General features: G+C 51.6%; 1 protein-coding gene across 2 annotated transcripts; it reads right to left on the reverse strand.

Moving 5' to 3' along the window:
• Positions 1–3,807: 3,807 nt before the first annotated feature.
• On the reverse strand, positions 3,808–24,917 carry SERP2 (stress associated endoplasmic reticulum protein family member 2). 2 transcript variants are annotated; one of them, XM_055335606.1, is made up of 3 exons: positions 24,683–24,917; positions 20,396–20,468; positions 3,808–4,188 (listed from the first exon to the last, which is right to left on the reverse strand). In XM_055335606.1, the coding sequence occupies exons 1-3, from the start codon at positions 24,764–24,766 to the stop codon at positions 4,148–4,150; spliced, it is 198 nt and encodes a 65-aa protein (XP_055191581.1). In that variant the 5' UTR covers positions 24,767–24,917; the 3' UTR covers positions 3,808–4,147. The 2 variants fall into 2 exon arrangements, with proteins under 2 accessions (XP_055191581.1, XP_055191580.1); XM_055335605.1 differs by lacking the exon at positions 3,808–4,188 and adding an exon at positions 9,587–11,140.
• Between the last annotated feature and the right edge of the window lie 394 nt (positions 24,918–25,311).

A 25,311-nucleotide genomic window follows, 5' to 3' on the forward strand; every position in this document is an offset into this window, starting at 1 on the left:
GGCTTTGTGCATCAGTCCACGGGCAGGCTGACCGTATGTCTGCCCAGGACAGTCACCCTTTATGTTTGGGGTCCTCGTGTAATTGTTCATAGTCCCCGCTTTGTGCTTGACAAGCATCCTGGCTGGGGTGATGCCCTGGTCACCTACCCGCGGCACACAGCGAGCCTTCTCTGAGCCACTGTCTGTGAGCTGGGCACAGCAGGGCCTTTGAGGCCTAAGGAGTGTGGCGAGAGTTAGAAATTTAGAAAAAGTGATGGCTAGAAACCTGCCCTTAACTAAACACTGAGCCTGACAGTCACACAACATAACACGCTCAAGATACAGTGTTAGGGCGGAAACAGAGTTCCCCAGATACCCACGCGCAGCCCATGGGTTCCCAGGCTTCCCTGCAGTCATGGGACTCGCAGAGGGGCCAATGCCATGGTGAGCAGATGCAAAGGGTCAGGGCAGCGAAGATGCTGTCACCGCTATATTTCACTGTCTGTGCAGAAGGGACCTTGGGCAGTGACGGCAGCGCAACCTGGAAATGGAGACACCCCTCGCAGGGAAGCGTGGCCTGCTCCCGTCAGACTTGCGTGAGCGAGAAGGAAACACTGGCTGGGTGACTGAGCTTTTCAGTTGTTGCTGCAGCACGGCAGTGCGTGGACCTGAAGCTAGAATATTCTTGCGTCTGCAGAAGATGAGAATTGTCTTTTAGCAAAGTGCGGCCTACACGTGAGCACGTGTTTCCCTGTCTTCTGAACCAGCGAGCCCTTTCGTGGGTGTCCTGGCCTTTCCAGAAACAGTGTCTGATCTGTAAGTATGGCCTGGAAGGTGGAGACCTGGAAAAAGCCCGTGGCCTTCCCACCATGCACACTCCCCTCCTACAGAGCTCCCAGGGTGGCGGGGGCAGGGGGGGTGTCAAGTATCAAGCACCCTGTGCCCCACTCTGTGAACTACTTGGAACACCAAAGACATCCAAGACCTGGAGTCAAACGAGACATAGTGTCTCACTGTTGCTCAGCTCTGCCCAGAAGCCCAAATGCTTAAGACATCAGGGGGAGAAGCTCTCGTGCGGAGTCGCTGCAGAGTTCGGGTTGGGGGTACTCCTGCTGAGTGAGTCCCTGCTTTGGCTGAAACTGAGTCAGAGTCCAAGCTGGTGAGTTTGTTTCCCAAATGCCAGCTGGTGGATGGGCAGCATCAGAATCTTCCGGACACTAAAAAAAAAAAAAAAATGATACACGTGCAGGCCCGTCTTCCCTGGAGACTTTGATTCTCAGTCGACCCAGGGTAGATTCCAGCTTAAAAAAAAATAAAAAACCAAAAAACCATCCCGACCACCAGGAATCGTGATGAACCTCGAGTGATGGCTGACAAAGGAAATGTGGTATTAGTTTCACATTATTTCAATGAATTCAAGGAGTTGCCAGTGTTCTCTCTGGGATCTGGTGATGCACCGTAGAACCCGGAGCAAGCGCTCTGGGCCACAGGAGGTAGGGATGCGCTGTGACCCGTGTGACATCAGGCTCTCCCCAGATGCAAAGCGAGATGCAAACTCCCTTATCTTGTGAGACTCGCTCCTCTTGTCCGCTAAGGGCCTGACGTTGCGCTGAAGAGCAGTGTTTCCAGTGCGTGGGAACCTACCGGGGGGTTAGAGGATGCGCTGAGCTAGGTGCAACCAGCATTAAAACAAAAACAATTAAATAGACCAGGAGGGCGGGGGCTGGGAAGAGTGCATGACGTATGTTCAGGGTAGGTGTTGTTCTGGAAAACTCGTTTCGGTGGGTGTGTCGTGCTTTGGGCCTCCATGTATTTCTTTCTGCGTGTCACGGCCCAAGACGCCTGGAAGTCTCAGCCGGACGGAGTACATCAGCCGTGGCCCTCGATTACTTGGGGGCAGCCCCTGTCTCCTCTTCTAGAAGAGGGATAGGAGGCGGCCCCCGGAGGGCAGACTGGTGGCAGACAAGTACTTCGGGGAGGCTCCCTGGAAAGTAACAGAAAACCAATTTGTGGGTGATCACATATGGGGGGACAAACCAATCTCAGGAAGCCCAACCGAGAGCAGCTGACTCACCTGTCACCCTGTCACGTGGGGCCAGCTGGGTTTCCCCGGAGCCCAGTCTGGCTGAGTTTCCCCTGCCTTGCCTGGGGGAGCCTGGCCCCCCGCTGGCTGCTACTGCTGTGGGCGAGGCCCAAGTGCTGTCAGGACAAGGCTCCATCAGGTCCCAGAGGAGCGTGCGCAACGGCCTATCGCGGTGGGTGGGTGGGGTGCTGTTCCCGGGCAGGGGGAGAAAGGCCTGACTAGGTGGGCTCTGGGCCACGCGGGACTTAGGGCACAAGCGAGCGCGGGCCAGGTGAGCCCCTCTTCTTCCAAGCCCTGAAGTCTCTAAGACCGCTTGGGCACACGGATCTTAGCGACCTAGAGGAGAACCGCGGGGGCCAACGGGGTGCGGTGGAGCACCTGGTGTGCGGCCCTTGGTGGGGGCAGGTGCCTTCTGCTGGCTTGGGAGGGGCTTAGCAGTGACCTTTGCGGGGGCCCTGAGGGTGCTGGGCTGTCCCCGGGGCTGCTCGCTTTGGAGGAAGAGAGGAGGAGGAGGAAGGGAGAAAAGAAGACCTTAAAGGACATCACTGAAGGCTCCAGGGGCCCCAAAGCCCCCACCACCACCCTATTTCCAAGTGTCCTATTTACAACAAAGCCCCTGAGTGGTCGAGGGAGGTCCTGGCCGCTGCTGCCACTTCCACCTTTAAAGCTCTCACACTGTTTGGCAATGAAAAAACCGCCAGGAAGGCAACGATGGAATTTGCAAAAGCAACACGGGCCTGTTCAAAGCTGCAGGGTGAACGCCTTCAGTCCCGCCGCGGATCTCTCGGGCCGCCCTCGGGCTTCCTCAGGCCGGCTCGGGACAGGGGTGAAAGGGCAGGTGCACTCGCCATCTGCCTCCACCAGCCGCCCCCCACAGGGGTGCCTTGCTGCTTGGAAGGGCACAAAACTCCCTCCCTCCCTAACCGGGCTTTCTCAGGACGGTGGTCCTCCAAATTTTGGGTGCGTACTCCTCACCCGGGGAGCTCTTCCAAATACATTAGCCTCAGCTCCACCTGCGGCCCTTCCAATTTAGCAGGCCTGAGATGGAACCCCAGGGTCTGCATTTTGAGATGCATCCCCCACCCACGCACCCCCCCCCACCTGGCCCCGGCGTATGCAGGGGTGCCCATGGAGGCAGACCACATTCTGAGAGGCTGCGGGGAGGCTGGCCAGGGAGGGGAGGCTTGCACCCACCAGCCCTGGGCCTCACCCAGAGGTGGGACTCCCGTCCTCCTGTGCTGCTTATTAGGGCCGGGCTGGGTCCTGAGGTTGGTTGGTTTTCAGAAAGAGGCCTCAGACACCTGCTCCTCACCAAGCCCTGGGGCAGACAAAGAGGAGAGAATGGCTAATCCAGCCTCAACATGCTTTGTAAATGCCTTTTCTGCATGGAAGAAAAGAACAACAAAAGGCAAAAAAACAAAAACAAAAACAAACCCCAACAGATCAAAACATTCATAAAAGCAAAATGTGTGGAAAATCCAAGGCCTGGGCTTCCTTCTGGGCAAACCAACCAACCGACCAAACCTTGAAAGGTAAATCTAGCTGTGGCCCCCAACCAGATTCCCTGACCCAGTCCAAACCGTCTGGTCCAGTCCCCACCTACCCCTCCACCCCACACAGCACCCCCTGGACCTGTGGTGGCCTTGTCTTTGCTTCGGTTTTCTCAGGGTCACCCACACGTGGTGTAAGGTTGAACAAAGACATTTATTTGTAAAACCAATTCCCAGTGGGGGAGAGGGTGTATCCATAGAAAGTAGAGTGGTGGTCGTGCAGAGGGCCACATGCATACATCAGTGACACCAAGGGCCCAACCAGACGGCAGGCACCAGGGAGCTACCGACCCCGCCAACAGAGAAGCAAAATGTCCTTTCCGCTCCAGCACACGGATGTGCCAAGATGTCCTGTGAGAAGGCAATTTGGTCTGACATCCACGGTGAAGTCATCAGGGAACAATTGAGGGAGCCTTTTTTTTTTTTTCTTCCCTATTCTGTGTGGCTCGTTTGCTTCCCACCACACCCGGCTAAAAGCCTAAGTGGTCCTCCGCCCTCCAGAGGATGGGGGCAGTGTCAGAGCCCCGGGGCCTCCTCACATGCCCATCCTTATGCTCTGAATGATCTGAAAGATAGCTGCAAGGAGGAAAACAAGACACAGGCTCAGACAGAGGCAGCCGCAGCCGGAAACCCCAGGCCGCAGCCAGCCCTGCTTCTGCTGACCGCCCCCCGCCCCCCAACTCCAGGCCCCTGACATGTTAGCATACAGCTGATTAGATAGTTCCTAACAAGGAGTTAAGTTAACAAGAGGTCAGTGAACTTCTTTAAAAAGGCAGCCTTGCCCGGCCTGCCCATGGATGCCTGGGGGATTTATGGATAACTCTGGCTAATTCCAGCGGGAGCTAAGGCCAGCATTCCCTCAGGCGGAGAGCTTTGGGCCCCCTTCCCCAGAAGCGTTTGGTGGTGGCTGCAGGGGACCGGGTGGGGGGGACACAGGGCTTCCCTAGGGGCACTGCCCTCATCGAACAGGTCAGCGAGGCTGCCCTTTCCCAAGCTGCGGTGCCCTGGATAACAGGCAGCCCCTGAGCTGGGAAGGTGGGCCAGGTGGTCGGAGCAGGTGCAGCAGGCCGGGGCCCTGGGTGCGGGAGCCCGGGGTGCAAGCTCTCCTGGCGGCTGGCTCCCATCCAGAGCAACACTGAGTTCACACCGAGGGGCTGGGAGCCTGTAAGCCCGCAGAGAATTCTGGTGCCCTGCTGATTGTGCTAAGAGCTGGTGAGACAGCTCCCCCGGCCTGGGTCTCGCTAGGGAGTTCTTTGTTTGTTTGTTTGTTTGTTTGTTTTTGTAGCTATGGTGTTCAATCGTGTCCCAGCAGAGTGAGGCCCCGCTTCTATTGTGCACCCTGTCCGGAGGGCAGTGTTGGTCAGTCCCGATGAGGACGACGGGCATCATGATGCACACGGCCGCGACCACGCGTTGGGCGATTTTTTTTTTTTTTTTTTTTTGGAGGCGAGGCTGGGTATCCTTCCACTTAATCATGTCTAAACACAGAATAAACAGGAAAGCAGTGGAGCGGCCGCAGTAAAACAGGCTCTCCAGAACCCTCAGGAAACACGTCGTTGGCATTCCATTATCTAACGTTAGTGAGCACGCACTGGGCGCCAGGCCCCGGGCTTCGGGTGTGCAAACTCAGTAATACGCAGGGCCCTGGGCGATCTTTCCTGGACAGCTAGATGTGAGGGCGAGATAAGGCCTGAATGCATTTTTTTTTTTCTAAAAACAAACCAAACCAAAAAACAACCCTGCACCCATCGCCACTACTCTCCTCAATTGGATGCACAGCAGACATGACATACTATTAATTTTTCATAAATGTTCAGTGTCACCATAATGAGAAACGGTCCTTGGCAAGACTCTGCTGTACCATCGTCGTGGGACATATGCGAGGTTTTCCACCTGACACCGACAGCTCCGGTCGGGGGGGCCCCGGGCTCTCATTTCTGCTTCTGTTTTGATTATTATGATCTCCGCTCACCTCTATGGTGTCACCATACCACCATGCGGTGGCCCCTCTTCTATCATCATGTCGCTACAGACCCAGCAGGGCTGTTAGAATTACAGGGAGCATTAAAGCCAGCCGGTTCTGCATGAAGGTCGGAGGGGCTCTTCTCCAGAGGGAGCGAAGGAGTGAATTCTACAACTTGGGATATTTAATTCTGGTTGTGCTGGGAGGTTTCCTTGGCTTCTTCTGGGTTTGGGGATGGGTCTTGACCGGAGAAGGTACTAACTGGGTGAGAAGGCACCTTAGCGAGATGTATAAGCTCCCGGAAATCATGGACATCTCTGTCCTCCCCTCCCAAGGCGGACAAGGGATAAGAATTAGATAAACATTCTGTGGTCCAGCTCACCAGGACTGCTGGGAGGCCCCTGTATAGTCAACAACATTAGGGGAAAAATATTTACGTCTACCCTGCCTCGTGTTTTGTTCTTGGGTTCGGAGGAAAACGTCCCTAATCTTGACAAACAAGTTGACAGTGGAATGTTAGGGTTAGATGGAACCAGGTTTTCACTGAATAGCTGTGTGACCCGACAAATAATTTAACCTTTTCGAGCCTGTTTCCTCTGGGGTAAGATGAGGACTGTGGTGTTTGCAGTGCTTGTCATAGGGATTAAACGATATGACACATAGGAAGGCTCTGTGACACTGAGGACTCGACCCCGGAGCTGTCGCTGATGTCACCATCCCTGCAGTAATGACTGATGCTTCTCCACGCCTGGGCATCAAGACCAGAGCTCAGTCAAGGCCCAAGTGCTACCTGCCGCTCTGTAGAGGCAGGCACTGTGGGAAACTCCCAAATAGTTCTGAGCCCTGATTTCTCTATTTGTGCAACTGTAGATGATATGGGACTCAAAGCACGGCAAGGAATAAATAATCATGACACAAGCAAAAAAAATCTGCCCATCATCAAACGCTCAAAAATGTTATTCCTCCCTTAACTTTATCCTTAGACAAGAAATGTAGGTCAACAAATAGGAAACAGGCTGTGCCTTAAGTCCATTGTGCCCCATTCGGTTAATCCATGACTTGAAAAGTGCTAGGTAATGATAAAAACCACTTAATTCTTTTAAAGGAAAAATCCGACAAAATTTGCTTGTTTCAGAATAGCAACCCCCGTAATTAAAACAACTTGCCAGTTACGGAGTCGGCTTTAAGAACTAATCAAAGGTCACTCCTGATCCTACTGAATCCAGGAATTAACATTACACATTAAAATGTGACAATCTAGGGATCCCTGGGTGGCGCAGCGGTTTGGCGCCTGCCTTTGGCCCAGGGCATGATCCTGGAGACCCGGGATCGAATCCCACGTCGGGCTCCCAGTGCATGGAGCCTGCTTCTCCCTCTGCCTGTGTCTCTGCCTCTCTCTCTCTCTGTATGACTATCGTAAATAAATTTAAAAAAAAATTAAAAAAAAAAGTAAAATGTGACAATCTAAAACAAAACAAAACAAAACAAAAAAATAAATAAATTGTGACAATCTGATAGCCCTTCACCTGTTTACAGGTGACTCGGTAAAACTGAACCCGCTTGGAGAGACTACTCTAAGTTCAAGTTCCCCATTGGCCTCCACCTTTAAGGTAATGGGGGGATGGTTGGGTTTATTATTCCTTTTTCGGTTGTATTAATGTCTTTAAGAAGCCTTCAACGTTCCCTGCCGATTCTGTTAACTGTACTTCTGTGTGGCTGCCCGTGATGACCCGCAGAGTAACCCCGGCCTTGCAAGCGCTGACTTTCCGAGGCAGCGAACAGGAAAGGGGCCAACAGTGGGTTCAAAGAGGGAAAGGAAGTGGGGAGTCTGGACCCTGACAAGTTAATAACTCAACAGTGAGTGAACAAAGCTGAGAAAACAGCTGAGCGGCCTGGAGCAGAGGGGCTGTGGGTAGTAAGCCAGACAGCAGGGAGGAGAGGTGCCAAGAAAAGGCAGGCATTCCAGGCCAGGGCGTCGGTCTTAGGCAGGTCACTGGGGTCCAGAGAACTCCAGGCTTGCGCACGAGCTACGGAATCGCAGAGCCTCTGGACTCTGCAACGTGTTCGCTTCCTGATCTTTGGGAACCTGGGATGGTCACGCCTCTCTCTTTTACTTAACCATCCCCTTGCAGTAACATCCTCAGGCTTTCACATGAGAGAACCATTCACACTCAAAAGATCCAACAAACCAGAACGATCCTCCTGACTCGACATCTGCCATCAACAGGTGCCCTCTCGTCCACTCCCCAACTTTTTCTAAAAAGCTGTCAATACTCACTTACTCCATCTCCTTACCTTCAATTCCCAACCCCAATCCACTTCATTCTGGCTTCTGCTCCCTTCACTCCACTGAAATACCTCTTGCTAAAGCCACAAAGCTCCCCCATGCAATTAATGGGCATTTTCCAGCCTCCTCTTGCCTGCCTCCCCTGCTCACCATTGTTGAACACTCCCTCCTTCAAGCCTCTCCTCCCTGGGCCTCTGTGACACTATATTCTCCTGGTTTCTAGTTTTCTTCCTTCCCTTCAGCTCTTCACATACATGGGTTTTATTGGGGGCATCCCGACTCCACTTGACCAGTAAACAAGAATAATGTTGTTCCTCAGTGAGCATTTTGGCTTTCTTCTATTCATTACATTCTTTCTCCCTGGGCGACCTCATCCTCACCCACAATTTCAGCTGGCACATAGCTTTGGATGACTCATCTGCTGGCCCTGACTTCTCCTCAGAGCTGCAGACCCACACCTCCCACCATCTAACTGATACCTACACACTGATGGCTCAAAGACACTTCAACCTCAACAGGGTCTTCTCATGGTCTCTTCCCGCCGCCAAACTTGGCATCATTATCCTCCACCTTGAATGGAAACCCAAAATGCCAGAGCCATCCTGGACACCTCCAACGGGTCACCAAGACCAGTGGACTTTACCTAAGCACCTTGTGATTATGCACCTTTCTTTCCATCTCTCTCCAGAAGCCACCGTAGTGCAAGTTACTACCATCTTCCCCCAGACCCCTGCGATGACCTCCAACTGGTCTACTCTTGCTCCTCTTCATTCCGTGCTCCATACTCAAGCTAGAATTATTCTTTAAATGAAAATAAATAAGAGGGATCCCTGGGTGGTGCAGCGGTTTAGCGCCTGCCTTTGGCCCAGGGCACGATCCTGGAGACCCGGGATCGAATCCCACGTCGGGCTCCCAGTGCATGGAGCCTGCTTCTCCCTCTGCCTGTGTCTCTGCCTCTCTCTCTCTCTCTCTCTCTGTGTGTGTGTGACTATCATAAATAAATTTAAAAAAATAAAAAAAAAGAAAATAAATAAGAGTGTGTCATCCCTGTGTTTAAAGCACATCAAAAGCTTCCTATTGCCCAATCCTTGAGGAGGATTCCATGACCTGCATAGCCTGGCCCTATCAACCTGTCCAGACTCATCTTGTATCACTCTCCTCTCTGGAGGGTAATCCCTCGTGTTTTCAAAAGCTCTCTGCTCTTACTACAGGCCTTTTACACATGCCATTCTTTCGGTCTGAAATACTTCTCCCGCCCTACCCTGTTGCCTAGTTTTCCTTTATAATCCCAAAGTTATTTCTGCCGAGAAGCCTTCTTCCACCATGTGAAGCAAGAGTTCTCAAACCTGAGTGTGTACAGTAGTCTCCTGAGGACGTGTGAAAACAGAGGCTGGACCCCACCTCCAGAGTTTCTAGTCCAGTGGCTCCAGAGTGGGAAATGAGAATGTGTATTTCTAACCAGGTCACAGGTGGTGTGGAGGCTGCTGGTCCAGGGAGCACACTTTGAGAACCTCCTACCCAGGGGATACCAGCCTTTGTGGTATAAGCTTTCACAGCCTTACATGCCTCTCCTTCAAACACCGTCATGGCTGAAATCTCACATTTCAGCATGACTACTTGACAAACTCCTCTTGCTTCTCCACTAGACTCTGAGCTCCAGGAAAACAGGGACCTTAGATGATTTATTTATTTTTTTAAGAGATTTATTTATTTATTTGTTTGTTTATTTGAGAGAAAGAGAGAGAGAGAGAGAGACTGCGTATGAGGGGGAGTAGGAGAAGGGAGAGAATATCCAAGCAGACTCCAACGTGGGGCTCAACCTGAGATCATGACTTAAGCCAAAACCAAGAGCTGGATGCTTAACTGACTCAGCCAACCAGGCACCCCTGGACCTTGAATGATTTTGCTTGTGACTATACCACTGGGCCCAGCTCAGCTCTGGGCATAGTAGATCCTCAGTAAATATTTATTGGGGGAATGAAAGGTGAATAATTGCAAAGAGCATGGAGGAAAACACGTGTACATTGAAAACCTCAAACAATGACTCTGTGAGCCACGAGTCAACATCAAATCGTTACTTTTCAATTCCAATATTGCAAGAGCTCAGTCTTTAGAGGGGAAGGAAAGTCATGAAGGACCATAAACTCCTGAAGTCCCGGGACTATGTCATCCCAACCCTCTTCCACCCTGGGGACTGATCTATCCCAGCTAACTGGGAGTGCCAGAAGGACACAGGGATGGCAGGAAGGGATCCCCGGGGAAACCGTCAGACAGCGAGACAATAGGAGGCTGCCAGAGAGCTGCCTGCCAGGCAACAGGAAGCTTCAGAAGGCCAGTTTTATTGAAAATAAGGCTGATGATAAGCAAGATCAAGAGATTTGTTGAGGAGAGAGAGATTGAGACAGGCCAAAGGAAAACCCGTTAGGAGGATAAGATGACTCTAGAAATTGTTTAATTCTGATTATTTTTCATCTAAAAAATGAAAAGAAAAATAAAGAGCTGGTAAGAAAAGAGTACAGGTTCTGCGAGAGGGTAAGTGGAAATGTCAAGAAATGAGACATTGCAAAGGCGAGTCATTAAGCTCTCAGGAAGAGTCAGCACAAGGAGAGTCAAAGGCAGGGTACTAGTCCTGGTCGCATTTTCTGGTAGCTTCTCCAGAGATGGAGAAGAGGGAAGAGAGAGAGGTGCCTGGGACATATGAGAGCAGAAAGGCGCTGTGGAAAGAAGGAATATTATTAGCAAAGAATATGATGGCCCCATCTCTGGCAAAATGGCACACAGCAGAAATGGTCTTCTGAGGACCAGACCGTACACAAACCCAAATGCTCCATGGGGCAGAAGGCAGAGGGTGGCCTGGAACGAGGGAGGACGCAGGTCCCCTTGAGGCAGCCAGTGGCTGCTGAGATTTCCTTCCAAGAGTGTCCATCGCAGATCCTGAGGCAGGACATAGAGCTATGTCCTCAGTCCTTCCTTCGTGGTGGCATCGAAGGGCTCCTTCTGGGCTGCTCAGTTCCTCAGACATCCTGCTTGCCAGTCTCAGGGACTGTGACAACCACCCTTGAGCGTCACGATTTCGAGAGAATTCTGGAGGTCTCCGGGAAAGGCCAGTGTTTATTGGTCAACCTGCAGACATGGTGAATTCTTGGTCCTGGAGCAAAGTCCAGAAAAGAGTAAGGTGATCGGGGCCTCCCAGTGGCCCAGTCAACAAGCAGCCCATGGCTGGGTCAAGGCTGTCTCCATCTGGGGGCAGACCCAGGATGGCCGTACATCTGGAACCTCTGGCAGGGAAAGTAGGAGATGTTTTAACAGGAATTCTTTTCGATATGCATTCATACGCTAAAGGCCTAAGGTTGGTGGACAACTTCTGCTGGGTCTGGTCCTACTTTGGGGGGAGGCCATGAGAGAGAGAGAGAATGCAGGGCAATAGGAAGGGGATGGATTTAGAGGTCAGGTTTGGGTCCTACCTCTCTCACTCTTTAGTGGTGATGCGGGATGCTGGCTGATTCCCTCTCTAAGCCTAGGTTCATGATCTGGAGAAATGAGCCCCAGAGCTTCTCTGCAGGGATTCCGTGACGAGAAGAGCAAAGGTACCTGGAGGGCCTGGTGTCATGACAAGCCCTCAGGAAATGGTAGCCAGCGCGGTTCTATGAACAGGTCTTGCTCACCCCCATCTGCTAGTTTATAAAGAATCCTTTCTACAGATAGAGAAGAGGCTTGAGCTGCCCCTGCGGAGGCGACCCCTCCGACCTCTGGCTCACAAACCTGTCCCCCACCTCTCCGGGTGGGCGCTGGCACAGCCACAGCTCCCTCAGGACCTCAGGGCTATCTATCCCAATACAAGTTTTCTAAGTCAAGTCACTGGGAAGATGGAAGTGTTACCTTTCTTTCCCTGTGTGCATTCAGAATCTTGGGGGGCTGAGGGGTGGGGAGACGGTGTACCAAGGGTCATAAGCATAACGACAGTAGCAACAGGCTCCTAAGGTCCTAGGAGCTAGGGACCATCCTTATGTTTTTTAAGAATGGGAGAGCCAACGCCTAGAATGGGCATAAGTTGGACGAGGCCACCTGGCTACTAGGTGGCAGAGCCAGGTCTCAAGCCCGGGGGCCTGGCCCTGATGCTGGCACACACACGACTTGGTCCTTTCCCTCCTCTGCACTGTTCTTAACAAAAACAGCCTAGGGAGCATCGGGGCGTTGGTCCTTCCAGAGACACAGAGATGCCTTCTGTAAAGGGAGACAGTTGGACCCCCTGACACGCAAGGCTGGGGACCCGGGAAGGGTTCAGGCCCAGCCGAGAACATCTCGGGGAATCACTTCTTCGTATCTGGTCTGAATAGGCTGTCCTCAAGGACGGACCTGGCTGTGGCATGCTATCCCCCCTCTCCCCCCGCACTCACAGGCAGGCAGGGGCCCTGGACGATACAGGAGCCTGTCGTCTGTTAAGTGACACAAAGGAAATGTCTCTGCCCAGAAACAGCGCAGCTACTCGCAATTCGTGTGCCAAACAAACCTAGCAGGCCCTTTGCTGAGAGGCATTGGCTCCGTCATGATCGAGGCCAGCGCTGGGCCAGACGCAGCTTCCTATCTGATGGGCAAGGAGAGTCCAGATGTCCGTTCCCTTCTTGGGACGAAAAAAAATCATAATATCCAGCAACACACGCACGCGCACATAGTCACACACACACATAGACACGCTCTCATGCACACACATCCTACTAAAACCAGGACAGATGCCCTTTTATTAATTTCCTCCTAAGATTTGAGCAGAGCTCAGCTACTTTTTTCTTTTTTTAAGGTGAAAATGCACTAGTCTAGATGTTTCCTTCTTCAAATACACTTCTTTTTTTTTTTTTTTTGGTCTGGTGATAGAAGTAATATATGTTCATTGACAAAACTGGGAAATAGAGAAAAGTCTGAAGGAAATAACAGGCATTGGTTAATCCTATTACCCGAGGGGTTTCCCTTTGATGGGGGATGCAAGCTCACCTTGTTTCGAGAAGACCCAGGCCTCGGTAGCCATTGCAATTCGCATCATCTCTAATTTAGGAAAGGAGTGTCAGGCTTGGCCACAGCGAGAGGAAGAAAATTGAAATCAGGAATCCGCGAGGGAGAGACAGTCTGAGGGAGGGACCAGGCCGTGGCTGGGATGTAAAAGTTTCCCTCTGGGAACCAAGGGGTCATGGCATCAAGTGAGCACTCCGTGAACCCCAGTGGAAGTCCCTGAGGACCTGAGGGTGCGGCCCAGAAGGGTGAGGCCCTGTTGCAAAGAGCGCGGCCTCCGACTGGGGCCCTCTGTCTCGAGTTGCCCACTGGGGCTGGGAGAGGGGAACGACTGCCACGGGGTACGAGACAGGTGGATATGCTCACTGCCCAACCGAACTGTCTGGAACAACCAACACGTTTAAGGACAAGACCTAATTTCATGGAGTCCAGGAAGCCTGGACTAGTTCTAGTCCCAGGGGAAAGCCGAAAAGGCCGAAGATGGTTGTCCTGTCAACACTGTGGCACTAACATTAGGAAAAGGCTGGGCCACGGGTGGCAAAGATGAGCCTGGGACCCTGCTGTGGCGGATGTTAGGAGTCAACTGCAGCAGATTCCCCCCCCCCCCCAAAAAAAAACCCCAGAGCTTGGCTCAGGCCTCACAATCCTTCCCAGGAAAGTTCTTAAAATTGCTGAGGGCAAAGGGGAGAGGAAAACCCAGGGCTCTGGGGTCCCCCCTGCAGTGACTGGCTTCACTGCCGGTCTGGGGCACTGCCTGGGGATGGCAAGTGGCTTCCAGAGATAGCAGCGGGCCTATCTGGGCGACGGCATCTCCTCAGACACACACTCCGGGGCGCGCTTGTCTCTGAGTCTCAAGATAAAAACAAGCGGTGCTCGGGAGCTATGGCAGGTTCTCAAGGAGGCGGGCTCCAGAGGGGACCCGGACGGCCAGGGTGGGCTGCTTATCTGCAAAGAGGCCCCACCGCCCGCAGAAATGGAAGATAATGTTTTTATAAAGAGGAGAGAGAAAAACACAGCAAAGCCTCTGAGCATCCTTTGGGCTTCCGCGTGCATCTGGGGTCCTTGGAAATCATGGAAGGACAAACGCCACCTGCCAAGTCCCAGGCCAAGACTTGAACGAGGAAAGTTTCTGGCCTTGGGTGTGGGGGGCACCTGGGTGGCTCAGCAATTGAGCGGTTGAGCGTCGGCCTTCGGCCCAGGGCGTGACCCTGGGGTCCCGGGTTCGAGTCCCGATCGGGCTCCCCGCAGGGAGCCTGCTTCTCCCTCTGCCTGTGTCTCTCAGGAATAAGTAAATAGAATCTTAAAAAAAAAAAAAAAAAAAAGAAAAGTTTCTGGCCTATTTGGATTATGCATCTGGGGAGACTCATAACAGGCTTTCTGAGAAACAGGTTTTGGGTTTTGGACAGAATGTATATACTGTGAATAACAAAAGAGCAAATGACACAAAGAACGGTGTGGCCCCGAGATGTCCTATCCGTGTCCTATCCAGGTGATACCGTGTCTCTAAAGAACACACTGTTCCCAAAGCCTTTGTATCTCGCAAAGAAAACTTCTGCAGCCAAACAGTGGTGTGATCAGGTTGCCTTAAGGAAATGCAGCTTCACGGTCCATTTCTGATATTCAGCTTAAAGTACAAGCCCCTAGTGGTTAATTCTAGTCGGCACGTGGGTGCTTCCTTTGTCCTGGGTGGGGAGGTCTGAAAGATTTTGCTGCTTTATCATCAGAAAATAGTCTCGTGCACCCAGAGGGTTATCACTTACATTGCTGACACCCATCCTCGGAGAGGCAGGGCCTCTGGCTTTTTGAAAGATCAAGAGTGACGCGAGTGGCTGAGCCTGGAAGGAGGAAAGGCAAAAGGAAGCCGAGCCCCCCACGGCACCCGAGCCCCAGCTGCAGAGCCACTGCTCTCCACGAGGGCTACGGTGACGGAAGCTGCAGCTTTCAAGCTTGCTGGGGGCCAGCACCGATGTCCCTGGAGTCACTCTGCCAGGGGAGGCTGGGGAGGGCCCCCCGGGATCCCTCTTCGATCAGTAAGGAAATCGATAGAGAGTCAATAATGCAGCCAAGGTTGTCCAGCTGATGGCCACTCCAGGCTTTGAACCTACCTCTGGCACATTCCAGAGCCCTCCCCCTCTCCGAGGCCTCTTAACCTCTTATCCTCTTACGGCCAATTGGTCAGGTTTCAAAGAAGTGTGTTGCCCAAGAGCCCTTTTGCAACCATGGAGAGTGAAAATCTACTTGCTCTGAAGAGGGGTGTGTTTGGGCAGCTCCCCCAACTGCGTCTCAACAGGGCCACGTGGTGGGGGCTACGACCGTGTGCCTGGGCTGGACTCCCAGCCTGGGGGCCTCAGCGCAGCCCTGGGGGGTCTGGCGCCCTTATCTGATTTCCTGGGGAGGGGGTGAGCATTCTCTGGGTGCATGTCTGCACCGGGGTCCCTGGGTGCCTGCGCTCTGTGCCCTCACCACTGCCCTGATTCCTCTCCCTCCTTTCTCACTATCTGGCTCTTATCAGCCCCACAGGCATGAAAGGCATGTGCGGAGAATGAGGAAGGCCTGCAAAGGGGCCGGGAAGCAAGGGGTCAAGCTGCGACACATGGCTCCCCGTGGTTAAGGGGTCCGGTGACCTGGAGGTTTGTTACCTCGCTCTTGCACACACACCGGAGTAAGGGTGACCAGTAAGCGAGCGCATATACTTCAACGCCAACGTGTTCCCAGCCTTAATCCTTTCCCATAATCGAGCTAAGAACACAGGTAAGATGCACATTCCTTATAACTTGCCCGACCTGCGTGTGTCTCCATCCCAGGCCCACGGACTCTGTTTCTAAAAAGATGTTATACTATATGTTGGCAAATCGAACTTCAATTAAAAAAAAAAAGTTTCTAAAAAGAGCACTTTGCCCAACCAAGCATCACGAGAAAAGTGGGTTAACAGAGTGGAGTAAGGAGAGTGAGTCTTTCAAGAGCATCAAGTCCAGGATCAACACCTCGTCAATCTTGGAAGATTCCATAGCTTTCCTGTCTGTATAAAAACATACAAACTATGAATCTCCAGCCACGTGGACTCACTCACAGTGACCAGGAGCTTCGATCACCCAGCACCAGGGAGGCTCGGGGCACGAAGCAGAGGACCTGAGGAAATCCTATTCTTTTATAGGCAGAGAAGACACTGGCCCTGCAACCCTCCGAAGGAAAAGCTCGGGAGGGACAGGAGGCTCCATACGATGAGCTGAATCGTGACTAATCCCAGGGAGGTGGCAACAGGGACAGATCTAAAGGAGTTACTGTGTTTTTTTTTTTTTTCATGACATGTTTGGATAGCAAAGAACACGTACAAAGATAGAAGGAAGGGCACAGTACCAAGGACAAGTTGAGAAGAGTGACACATTTCTGTGAGAACAGTGCCCGGCTTGAGCTGAGGCTTGCAAAAAAGAGAGAGAGAGAGAGAGAGAGAGAGAGAGAGAGGTGGTAGTGGATTATTTTTAGTTATGATTAAAAAAGAGATGAAGCCCATTATCTAGGGATCACGGTAGCATGTTAACAGAACCCAGAGAAAGTGAGATGACCCAACTCCTAACTAGCCTCACTGTAAAAGGGGCAGAGGAAGACCTAAAGCACCATCCCCGGAAGAGCAAGGGACCTGAAGGCAGACGGTGTGGCATGTCCCTGATCGCCGTGTCCTCTCCGCCACTTTGAGTCTGCATCTCCAGGCCCTGCAAGCGCCTGTCCCAGGCCCCTGGACAAACCCCCAGGAAGGATAACAGAGCCAATGTAGTTAATCCCTGGAAAAAAAAAAAAAAGAAAAATGCATGGAGGCTGGGAGGGCTACAAAAGATTGGTGTCAGCAGATGTCCCAATTTACTCGGGGCAGGGTGGGGGGGGTGGTGGTTGGTGGGAAGAGACACGGTTCCTACTATATAGATCAAGAGCCTGGCAAGATTATAATCAAAATGCAATTTCGAGAAGGTTTTTAAGAAGCCCTTTGAAAAGGATGGGCATTGAGAACCAACACAGGTTTGAGACTTTATTGACTGAACCCGCCCTCTGTGCTACCTAACGATGCAGACTGGGGTTTGGGCGGGGGCTGTTTAGTGTGTATCTTGATGCCCAAAATAAGAAAACAGTGGCTCTGTACCTATTAGGTTCCTGACAACCCTGGCTGCAGGATGACTGGGCTCACGTATGCCCAAGGCTTTGGCCATTCTTGAGCCCTGCATATAGCAGATTTCAGCCTAGGAGCCTTGTCACCTGGCATTCCCTCCTGTGGAATGCCCTTCCCTTTGTCTGGTGGTTTGTCCTTCAAAACTCCGCGCAAATAGCACCTCCTCTGGGAAACTTTCTCCTCTGCCCTCTACGATTTGGAAGTCCCTGCCCTAGTGTGATCATGTGTGTTCTCCTGTATTCACCTGTTGGAATCCTAACATCCAGTGCGGCAGTAGAAGGCAGGGGCTTTGGGAGGTGGTAAGGTCATGGGGGTGGAGGCCTCATGAGAGGGATCGGTGCTTTTAACTATTTTATTTTATTTTTTATTTTTTTATATAGATTTTATTTATTCATGAGAGAGAGAGAGAGAGAGAGAGAGAGAGGGCAGAGACACAGGCAGAGGAAGAAGCAGGCTCCATGCAGGGAGCCCGACATGGGACTCGAACCTGGGTCTCCAGGATTATACTCTGGGCCGAAGGTGGCGCTAAACCGCCGAGCCACCTGGGCTGCCCTAACTATTTTATTTTTTAAAAAGATGCTTTGATTTATTTGAGAGAGAGAGATCATGAGCAGGGGGGAAGGGCAGGAGGAGGAGCTGACTCCCTGCTGAGCCCAAAGGGGGGACTCGATCCCAGGATCTCCAGGATCATGACCTGATCCTGACACTGCTGACACTAGCGGACTGAGCCACCCAGGTGCCTGGCATTAATGCTCTTGTAAAAGACACCCCACAGATCTCCTTACCCCTCCTGCGATGTGAGGCTACCAGGAAAAGTCTGGGACCGGGAAGAGGGCCCTCACCGGACCATGCGGCACCCTGATGTGACTTCCAGCCTCCAGAACTGTAAGCGATACATTGCTGCTGTTCATAAGCCGCCTGGTCTGTGGGATTTTGTCACACGGGCCCAAAGAGCCTGAGACAATCCCTTATCCGTGCCCACCAAGCACCCTGGGCACGCTGCTATCATGGAACTCTCCCACCACGTGCAACTGCCAGCCTCCTTATCTGCCTCCCTCAGGGCATGCAGGCTCCTCAAGGGGTTTGCATTCCCAACGCTTGGGACAGCGCCAGGCACACAGGGGACCCCCGAGACCTGGTGACTGTTTGCAGGCATCTTGCTGAGACGTTCAAGGTCAGCCTGAAGGGAGTTGTCCCTAATGGTGTTCCGGAGGCTTCTCAGTGTCTAGACTCTCCTAGTGACTTGGAGGAGTTATGCACTTTCAGAGACTGTAAAGCTGGCGGAGGAGGATGATTAGATAAAAGGCTCAAGGTTCAAGACCTAACAATCTACAGGCTGGCCATAAAGCCTGAGAATGCAGATTATTTTTTTATGTGGATTTATTTTTCCTGATTTTTGTGTGTGTGTGTGGGGGGGCATGCTAAAGGCATACGTTTGTTTGTTCTATTTTTGGTTGAAAATCAGAAACAGATCGTCTGAGGCAATGCGTAACGGAGGACTATGCAGGTCATACTCCTTGTAAGCGTGTACAGTGCTCTGAGCCATGCACTGCTAATGGGGGGAGACCCTGAGCACATCACGGCATGTCACTGACCGTATTGCGCATTGCAATGTGGTATCGGCAAGCCATTTATTATGTATATTCTTTTACGTTTCTAGACTTCGTGGCTACCCTTGTAGAAAGACAACTGACAACCAACAGTAAAATTTTAATTCATGAAGCTTTATGTTAGATCTCCAAGAAAGTCAACTGGATATCTACAGTATGGGCCACATCTGGCTTTATTCATCCATCCACACATCCACGGATCCATCCAACCAACCACACCGAGCACTCACTACGTGCTAAATACTTACAAGAATGTACACACTTAGTGGATGACTAAACACTGCCTCCCCTGAGCTTATGTCCCAGGGGTGGAAAATGGATAATAAGTAAGCAAACTAAATAATGTCATATGTTGATGAGGGCCATGAATAAAACAAGACAATGTGTGATGGGGATAAGGGACAACTTTGGACTGGGGTGGGGGAGGAGGTGTGGAGATGCATCTCTGAAGCTTGTAGGACATTTATGTAAAGAAGAGCCTGGTGGCGCTGAGCTGGTCATCAGCTCGATGTGAGTCTCGGATGTGCTGTGACTGTTGAAAATAAACTGAAGCTCGGGTCATATTAATAGAAGCAGAGTGACAGGATGAAGGTCAGTCAGTGACAATCCTACTGCCTCTGAAGCAGTCACACCATTTCTAGACTTCTGCAGCTGCAAATGCTATAAATTTCAAGAAAGTCATGAAGTGCATCCAGAAGAGGGGGGGGGGTCTAGAAACCGCATCTTATGAGGCGAGGTTGAGAGAGGTAGGGAAGGAGTTTAGTTGGCAGAGTTTAAACTCATCTTTGAGAGAGCCGAAGATTCAAGATGTTCAGAAGAGAGTGAGTCCGTGCCTTGTGGTGTTAGGAGTTCACCCCTGAACTACTGAGAAGACAGCACAGCGTGTTCAAAAGAGGGCAGATGTCTCTAGCAGAATTAGGGCCATACAGAAATGGGGTAGGTATTTTGAAGAAGTGAGCCCCCCACCCTCAGAAGTATTCTAGCAGAGGTTAGATAACATCTGTTAAAGATGAGAGATCCCCGTAATGGGTAAAAGATTCCTATTGAGCTGCATCCTTGGGAACGGGTACAGTTTTGTTTCTGTAAGTGAGAGATCTCGGGAGCCTCGGAAGGCCTGTCCCGCTAGAAATGACCTCGTTTCTCCCCACTGACCACTCTTGCAGAGACCCAATCTCGGGGACTGAGGATTACAAGACTCCTAATAACAGAATTCAACTAGAAACAACTGCATGATCCCATGCTCAAGCCTCCCGTGTGTGTGGTGTGTGTGTGTGTGTGTGTGTGTGTGTTTGCACGTGAGTATAAGCAAAGTCTCTGAACTTACAGTAAGAGGCACAGGTCAAAGGCCCAGTTCTCCCTAGGAGCTCTGCGGCATTTCCTCGTAGGGCAGAAAGCCTCTCCCTTTCTCCGGAATCTGGAGCTATCTTGGGCAGACAGGTGCTCCGCTCTCTGTTCTAACTGCCCTTTTTAGGCCACGTTTTCACACAAAGGTGTAACTGAACTCTCAAGTGTGTACAGCCGACTTAATTGCTCCGTGTAATCATCTTACGATTATGATTTGATAGTATATCAATTCTGTCCCTACTCATATTTGCTCTGCCGGCCTAGAGACTGGTTCAAAACCCACCGAGATGAAGGCTTCAGGCAGTGATTAACTTGAATCCCAGACCAATACATTTTTTTTTTCTGTCTATTTACTTGTGAAATGTGTTTCTAAAGAACAGAGCAGAACATGGGCCGTGAGGTCAGCGAAAAACCCATACCTGAGCCACAGACAACAAAAACAAACAGTGCCAACAGCCATGGTCCCACAGGATATTTCTCTTCTTGTGGCCTCTGAAAGGGAATGGGGGAAAGTAAGATTAGGTTCATTGATTCAGGAAACGTTTGTGGGGTACTGCTAGACGCTACTAACGGCTGGGGACGCCACAGTGAGGGAGACGGATCCCGTCTTAATGCCCAGTGGGCAGAAGTAGCTGAAGAAAGCCAACTGTAAAGGGTCCACAGAGGTGTGAACAGGCTCATCAATAACCTTATTTCTACTCCTGTAACGCAGTGAACTTGGTGGGCTTGAACATTCTGGGGATGGATGGGGGTACAAATACACAAACCAATACAGTGATTTGGGAGCCCCAAATGGCACTACTCCATTTGTTGAAGGCATACTCTATGCCAGGCTCTCCCCTGGGCAATCTCCAGCCCCTATTTCCACCACCCACAGCTCTGTGCAAGGCGTATTATCATCTCCCCACTTCTAGTTGGGAAACAGACACCCCAAGTCTGGTAGCTTGAGCAAGGGCTGGGATTTAGGACTGCCGCCTTAGAGAGAGCAAGGGTGTTTTCCACTGATAGAGTCATCTTTAATTCCTGAACCTGTGGATTCCAAGTAAGGTCACAGAACAGCCACTTTCTCAAAACCCTCTATGTGCCCCCCCCCCAAAAAAAAGTCGAGAAGTGGATGCCATGGAAATCCTTGGAATGACAGAAGCAGCACGGTGACCGTGAGTGGCTCTGCCAAGGAAGCAGCATTTTGTAACAAAGCCCCTGAACCTCAGTGAAGCTTATGCTTTGGGGAAATCTCTGCATTCCCTGGGGAGCAGAAGGGCACTACTGTGCCCACATGAACCTGGCCCTGTGTACCTCCTGCCCCCCTCAAACCAACAGCACAGACATAATAAGAATGACCATCCACAGCCTAGGTCTCTTTGCAGGTGGGGCCTGGACCTTAAAGTCAAATCGATCCATGGAAGGACTATCTTTTGGGGGGGGGCATCCGAAACAGTGGTGAGTTTCTCAAATAAAAAGGGTAAAAATCAGAGTGAAAAAAATAAAGAACTCACTACCATTTCTTCCTGTGTGTGAGCCAAAAAGAGGCTATCCCCAAGGTAAATTAGGGAACTCGTTGTCTCACAGATGGGGTCACAATCCTTTGGTTCTCGGCTTGCCCGTGACATTCTGAGAGAGCGTCCTGTCTTCTACCTCAAGTGGGTCCACTGACCACCTATCTATCGCCACAGGTTTTTTCTTGACAGCATATGTATTAGAGTTCGTATCTGTTTATTCTCAGGATCACGTGTTTACTGTCTGTCTCTCGGCCAGACCATCGGCTCACGAGGGCAGGCACTATGTCGTTTTCCTGAATCAATGTACAGCCATGGCTGGTACAGGATGTACACACAGGAGGTGCTCAATAAGTGCTCATCGAAGAATGAATAAGCATAAAAACTTTTTTTTGTATATATATATAAATACTTCCTAATTGGTGGTAGGGTTATCCCTATCACCCTCTTACTGGAGAAGTACAGATGAAAGTGCTACTGGCAGGTAGACTCTAAAGATTAAAACCCCTCAATTCTCTGGCCTTGACAAGCACTTAACACCAGATCAAGGTCAGATCAGGTAAATAACAGTGATATTACATAAAGTTACCTGGACAGAGCGTGGCACTTAGCCCTCTCCACCCTCTTACATTAATGCCCTACCAATCTGTCATAGTTGACCAGAAACCAGTTCTGTGGCTGTCATCCCACTAATGCTATATAAAAAGTTCATTTAGCTCTGTCTCAAGCAAAGCCAACAAGTGAATTTAGGAGCCCGTAAATGAATTACTGGTCCAGTGCGGATACCAAACGGAGTCCATTATTGTTCCTTTGCAGGAAAACACAGATTGTCAGCATGCAGAGCTTGGGCTACAAAACACAAATAATGTATTTGATGACATTTGCCAATGAATCAATGTTACTGGAGGACTCCCAGAGCTCAACAACAGCAATATGTCCGAGAGCTTGGAGATCCTCTTTTTTGCAAGCAGTACCCAGCTCAGTCCCACTGGGGCAATTCACCTAAGCCTGAGTCTATGGCTGGCAAACGTAGGAAAAGCAATAGAATCCTGCAAATGACATGGTTCATCTCAAATAGAAGTTTGCTACTTCCGGCAGCTTCAGAACGTCGGGGGCTGGCTTTCCCCATGATTATACACCAGCAGGGTAACTCATAACTCTGAAATTTGAATCCCCCTTCGTTCTGGAGAAGTTACTACTATATAATCACAAAATGATTATTCTATTTCCTTCTTTCTTGGATTTATCTGCTATCTGGGAGAGTATCATTCACTTCGTAGCTGTTAACTGATGAAATTCTGAGGGATCTGCATACAACTGAAGGGGTTTATTTCGGAAGGATTATTCTGAATTTTCAGTTAGACTCTGTTCACAGGTCCCCAGTGTCATCCTGGAACAAGTCATCCCTTGTAAGTTACTTCTTGCAAATTGTGTTTGACCTGTGATTAGGGAAATGAGATTTAGGGTTTAAAGTATTTCTTTTTGAAAGAGAACTTCATTTTTCTTTTTGGACGCTGGTCCGTTTACGATAAAGTTACCCAAAGAGGTCTTCTAACCAACTGAAGATCAACATAGACTGTGGCTTGGTTTGGAAAACTTTCATTACGAATGTAGTAGGGCCGTGTGAACACCTTCACAGGTGCCAGGCACTTTGGAAGGGCCCACTCCATGGTATAGCAGAACCTATTTATATTCACTCATCATAGATTAAACAAATCTGAATGGAGCTCCGAAAGTTGAGTTGAGTTCCAATGGCGTCAAGTCCATGTTTTAGATAGCTAAACGTTTCCCCCCAGTTTTTAAGTTTTCTTATTTTGAAGACAGTAACTTTTTCTTTCCCCCAGATCTCCACCGTCTTCTAATGGCCTTGAGAAGCCAGAGGCGGCCCACATTGAGTCTACAGAGCCTAATGGATACATCGGCTCCCCAAATCGGTTCCCGTGTTGTTACTTTTGCAGGCCTATACTTGTCACCTGAGTTCAGCTAATCATTTTCTTAGTTCTTTAGTCTCTCAGTTCATTAAAAAGAACCACACAACTAGAGATTTCCAGCACATCAGCTAGTCTGTATATCTAGGACGAAGCGATCTCCCAGGGACATAAAACCCTGAGTGCTTTAACATCAATTAAAATTTATTTTTTTTTTCAAGGTCAGTTTGGACAGCAAGGTTTGTTTTTCGAGCAAAACCAAATAGGGAAAATAGATCTATGTGAAAAGTGGTTCGGATTCAGTGGCATAGTAGCATTTTACTGCTCAGTCACTACTAAATGATCTAACACCCAGGGTGTGTGTGGGGGGGTGGGAATTTCCATTTTAACTTAAATCTGGAGCTGTGTATGAAGCTCTGGGTAGATCCTAGAGTTTGATCCTAAGGTCTCTCTGCTGGGTTTTGTAGGAATCCTGCTGTGATGATCCGAGCTGTAGCGTTTTGCTCAGGTACTGAGCTAAAAGGAATTGCCTCATCAGCTCTGCAAGCTCTTCCAGCCAAACCCCAAGCTTCATCTGGACTTCGCTTAAGTGTCTAGGATAATAGATTCCAGGCGCCTTGGCTCATAGGCTTGGAGACCAACACTGCCCGACAACCCGTCCCAGGCATGGCTCTGAATGTCCAAAATCGCCGGCCTGGCATTTTCTCTTGAAGACACTCTAGAAGAAACCCCCTGTGCAGAGGCCCAGGTTTTACTTTCCAGTCCAGTGATAAAAGCTTTAATCTAATCCCCAAAGTTCTGGATCATACCCTCAGGATGCAGAACAAGAGCAGGGCCGCCTTTCCACTGGAGCCCAGGGGGGAGAGGCCTCACGGGAGAGGAGGCGAAGGAGAGAGCAGGATGGAGGGAAGACGGGGCTCTGAACCCCGCTTCCTTCCCCTTCCGCCTCGCACAACCCCTTAAAGGGGCTGCAGAGAAAAGCCTGCGGTGGGTGCCCCGGGTGGAGGGCCGGGATCCGGGCCTGGACCGGGTGATGATGCGCGGCCTCCCTTCCCCATGCATTCCTGCAAGCTGCGTGCACCCCAGGGTCAAGGGGGGTCAACCCCCCGCAGTGGGGTTCGCTGCTCCCTGAGGATGAGACTCTCGGTCTCGCCCAGGGACAAAGGCCCCGCTCCCTCCCGGGGGCTGTCTCTGCCGCCCCCGGCCCCCACCCCGCCCTGGGCGCCCAGGGGAGCCGGCGGGCCCCGCGGCGGGCCCCTGGGGGGCCGAGCCCCCGCCTTACCAGGGTTTTGGCTACGTTCCCCCTCTGGGTGATGTTTTTGCTGTGCTTCTCGTTGGCCATCCGGATCCGCTGCTTGGCCACCATGGCTGGGCGCTAGCCCCGGCACGAGCCCCCGCGACCGCGACCGGGCGGCGGGCGACAGCGACAGGGCGGCCGCGGGCGCTGCAGGTGGCAGGCGCGGCCCCCGAGCCCCGCGCACCCCGCTCCAGCCCCCCGCGAGCCGGCTCCGGAGAGAGGCCAGAGCCCGGACGGAAGTAATCTTTCATCTCAGGAAACCGTCTCCTACTTCCTCGCCATCCTTCCGGTCCCCCCTGCTACCTAACCAGCGCGGCCTCCCCAACCTGGGCGGCGGGAGCGCAGCGCGGGGGCCCGGCCCGGGGGGGGGGGGGGGGCGGGGAGGGGGCAGCACGGGGGGGGGCGGACCTGCGGGAGGGGGAGGGGCGGGAGGGGCGGGAGGGGAGGGGGCAGCACGGGGGGCGGACCTGAGGGGTGGGGAGGGGGAGGGGCGGGAGGGGCGGGAGGGGAGGGGGCAGCACGGGGGGGGCGGACCTGCGGGAGGGGGAGGGGGAGGGGCGGGAGGGGCGGGAGGGGAGGGGGCAGCACGGGGGGACCTGCGGGGTGGGGAGGGG

The sequence above is a fragment of the Nyctereutes procyonoides genome, unplaced genomic scaffold, assembly GCF_905146905.1.
Source record: "Nyctereutes procyonoides isolate TBG_1078 unplaced genomic scaffold, NYPRO_anot_genome, whole genome shotgun sequence".
NCBI classification, from domain to species: domain Eukaryota; kingdom Metazoa; phylum Chordata; class Mammalia; order Carnivora; family Canidae; genus Nyctereutes; species Nyctereutes procyonoides.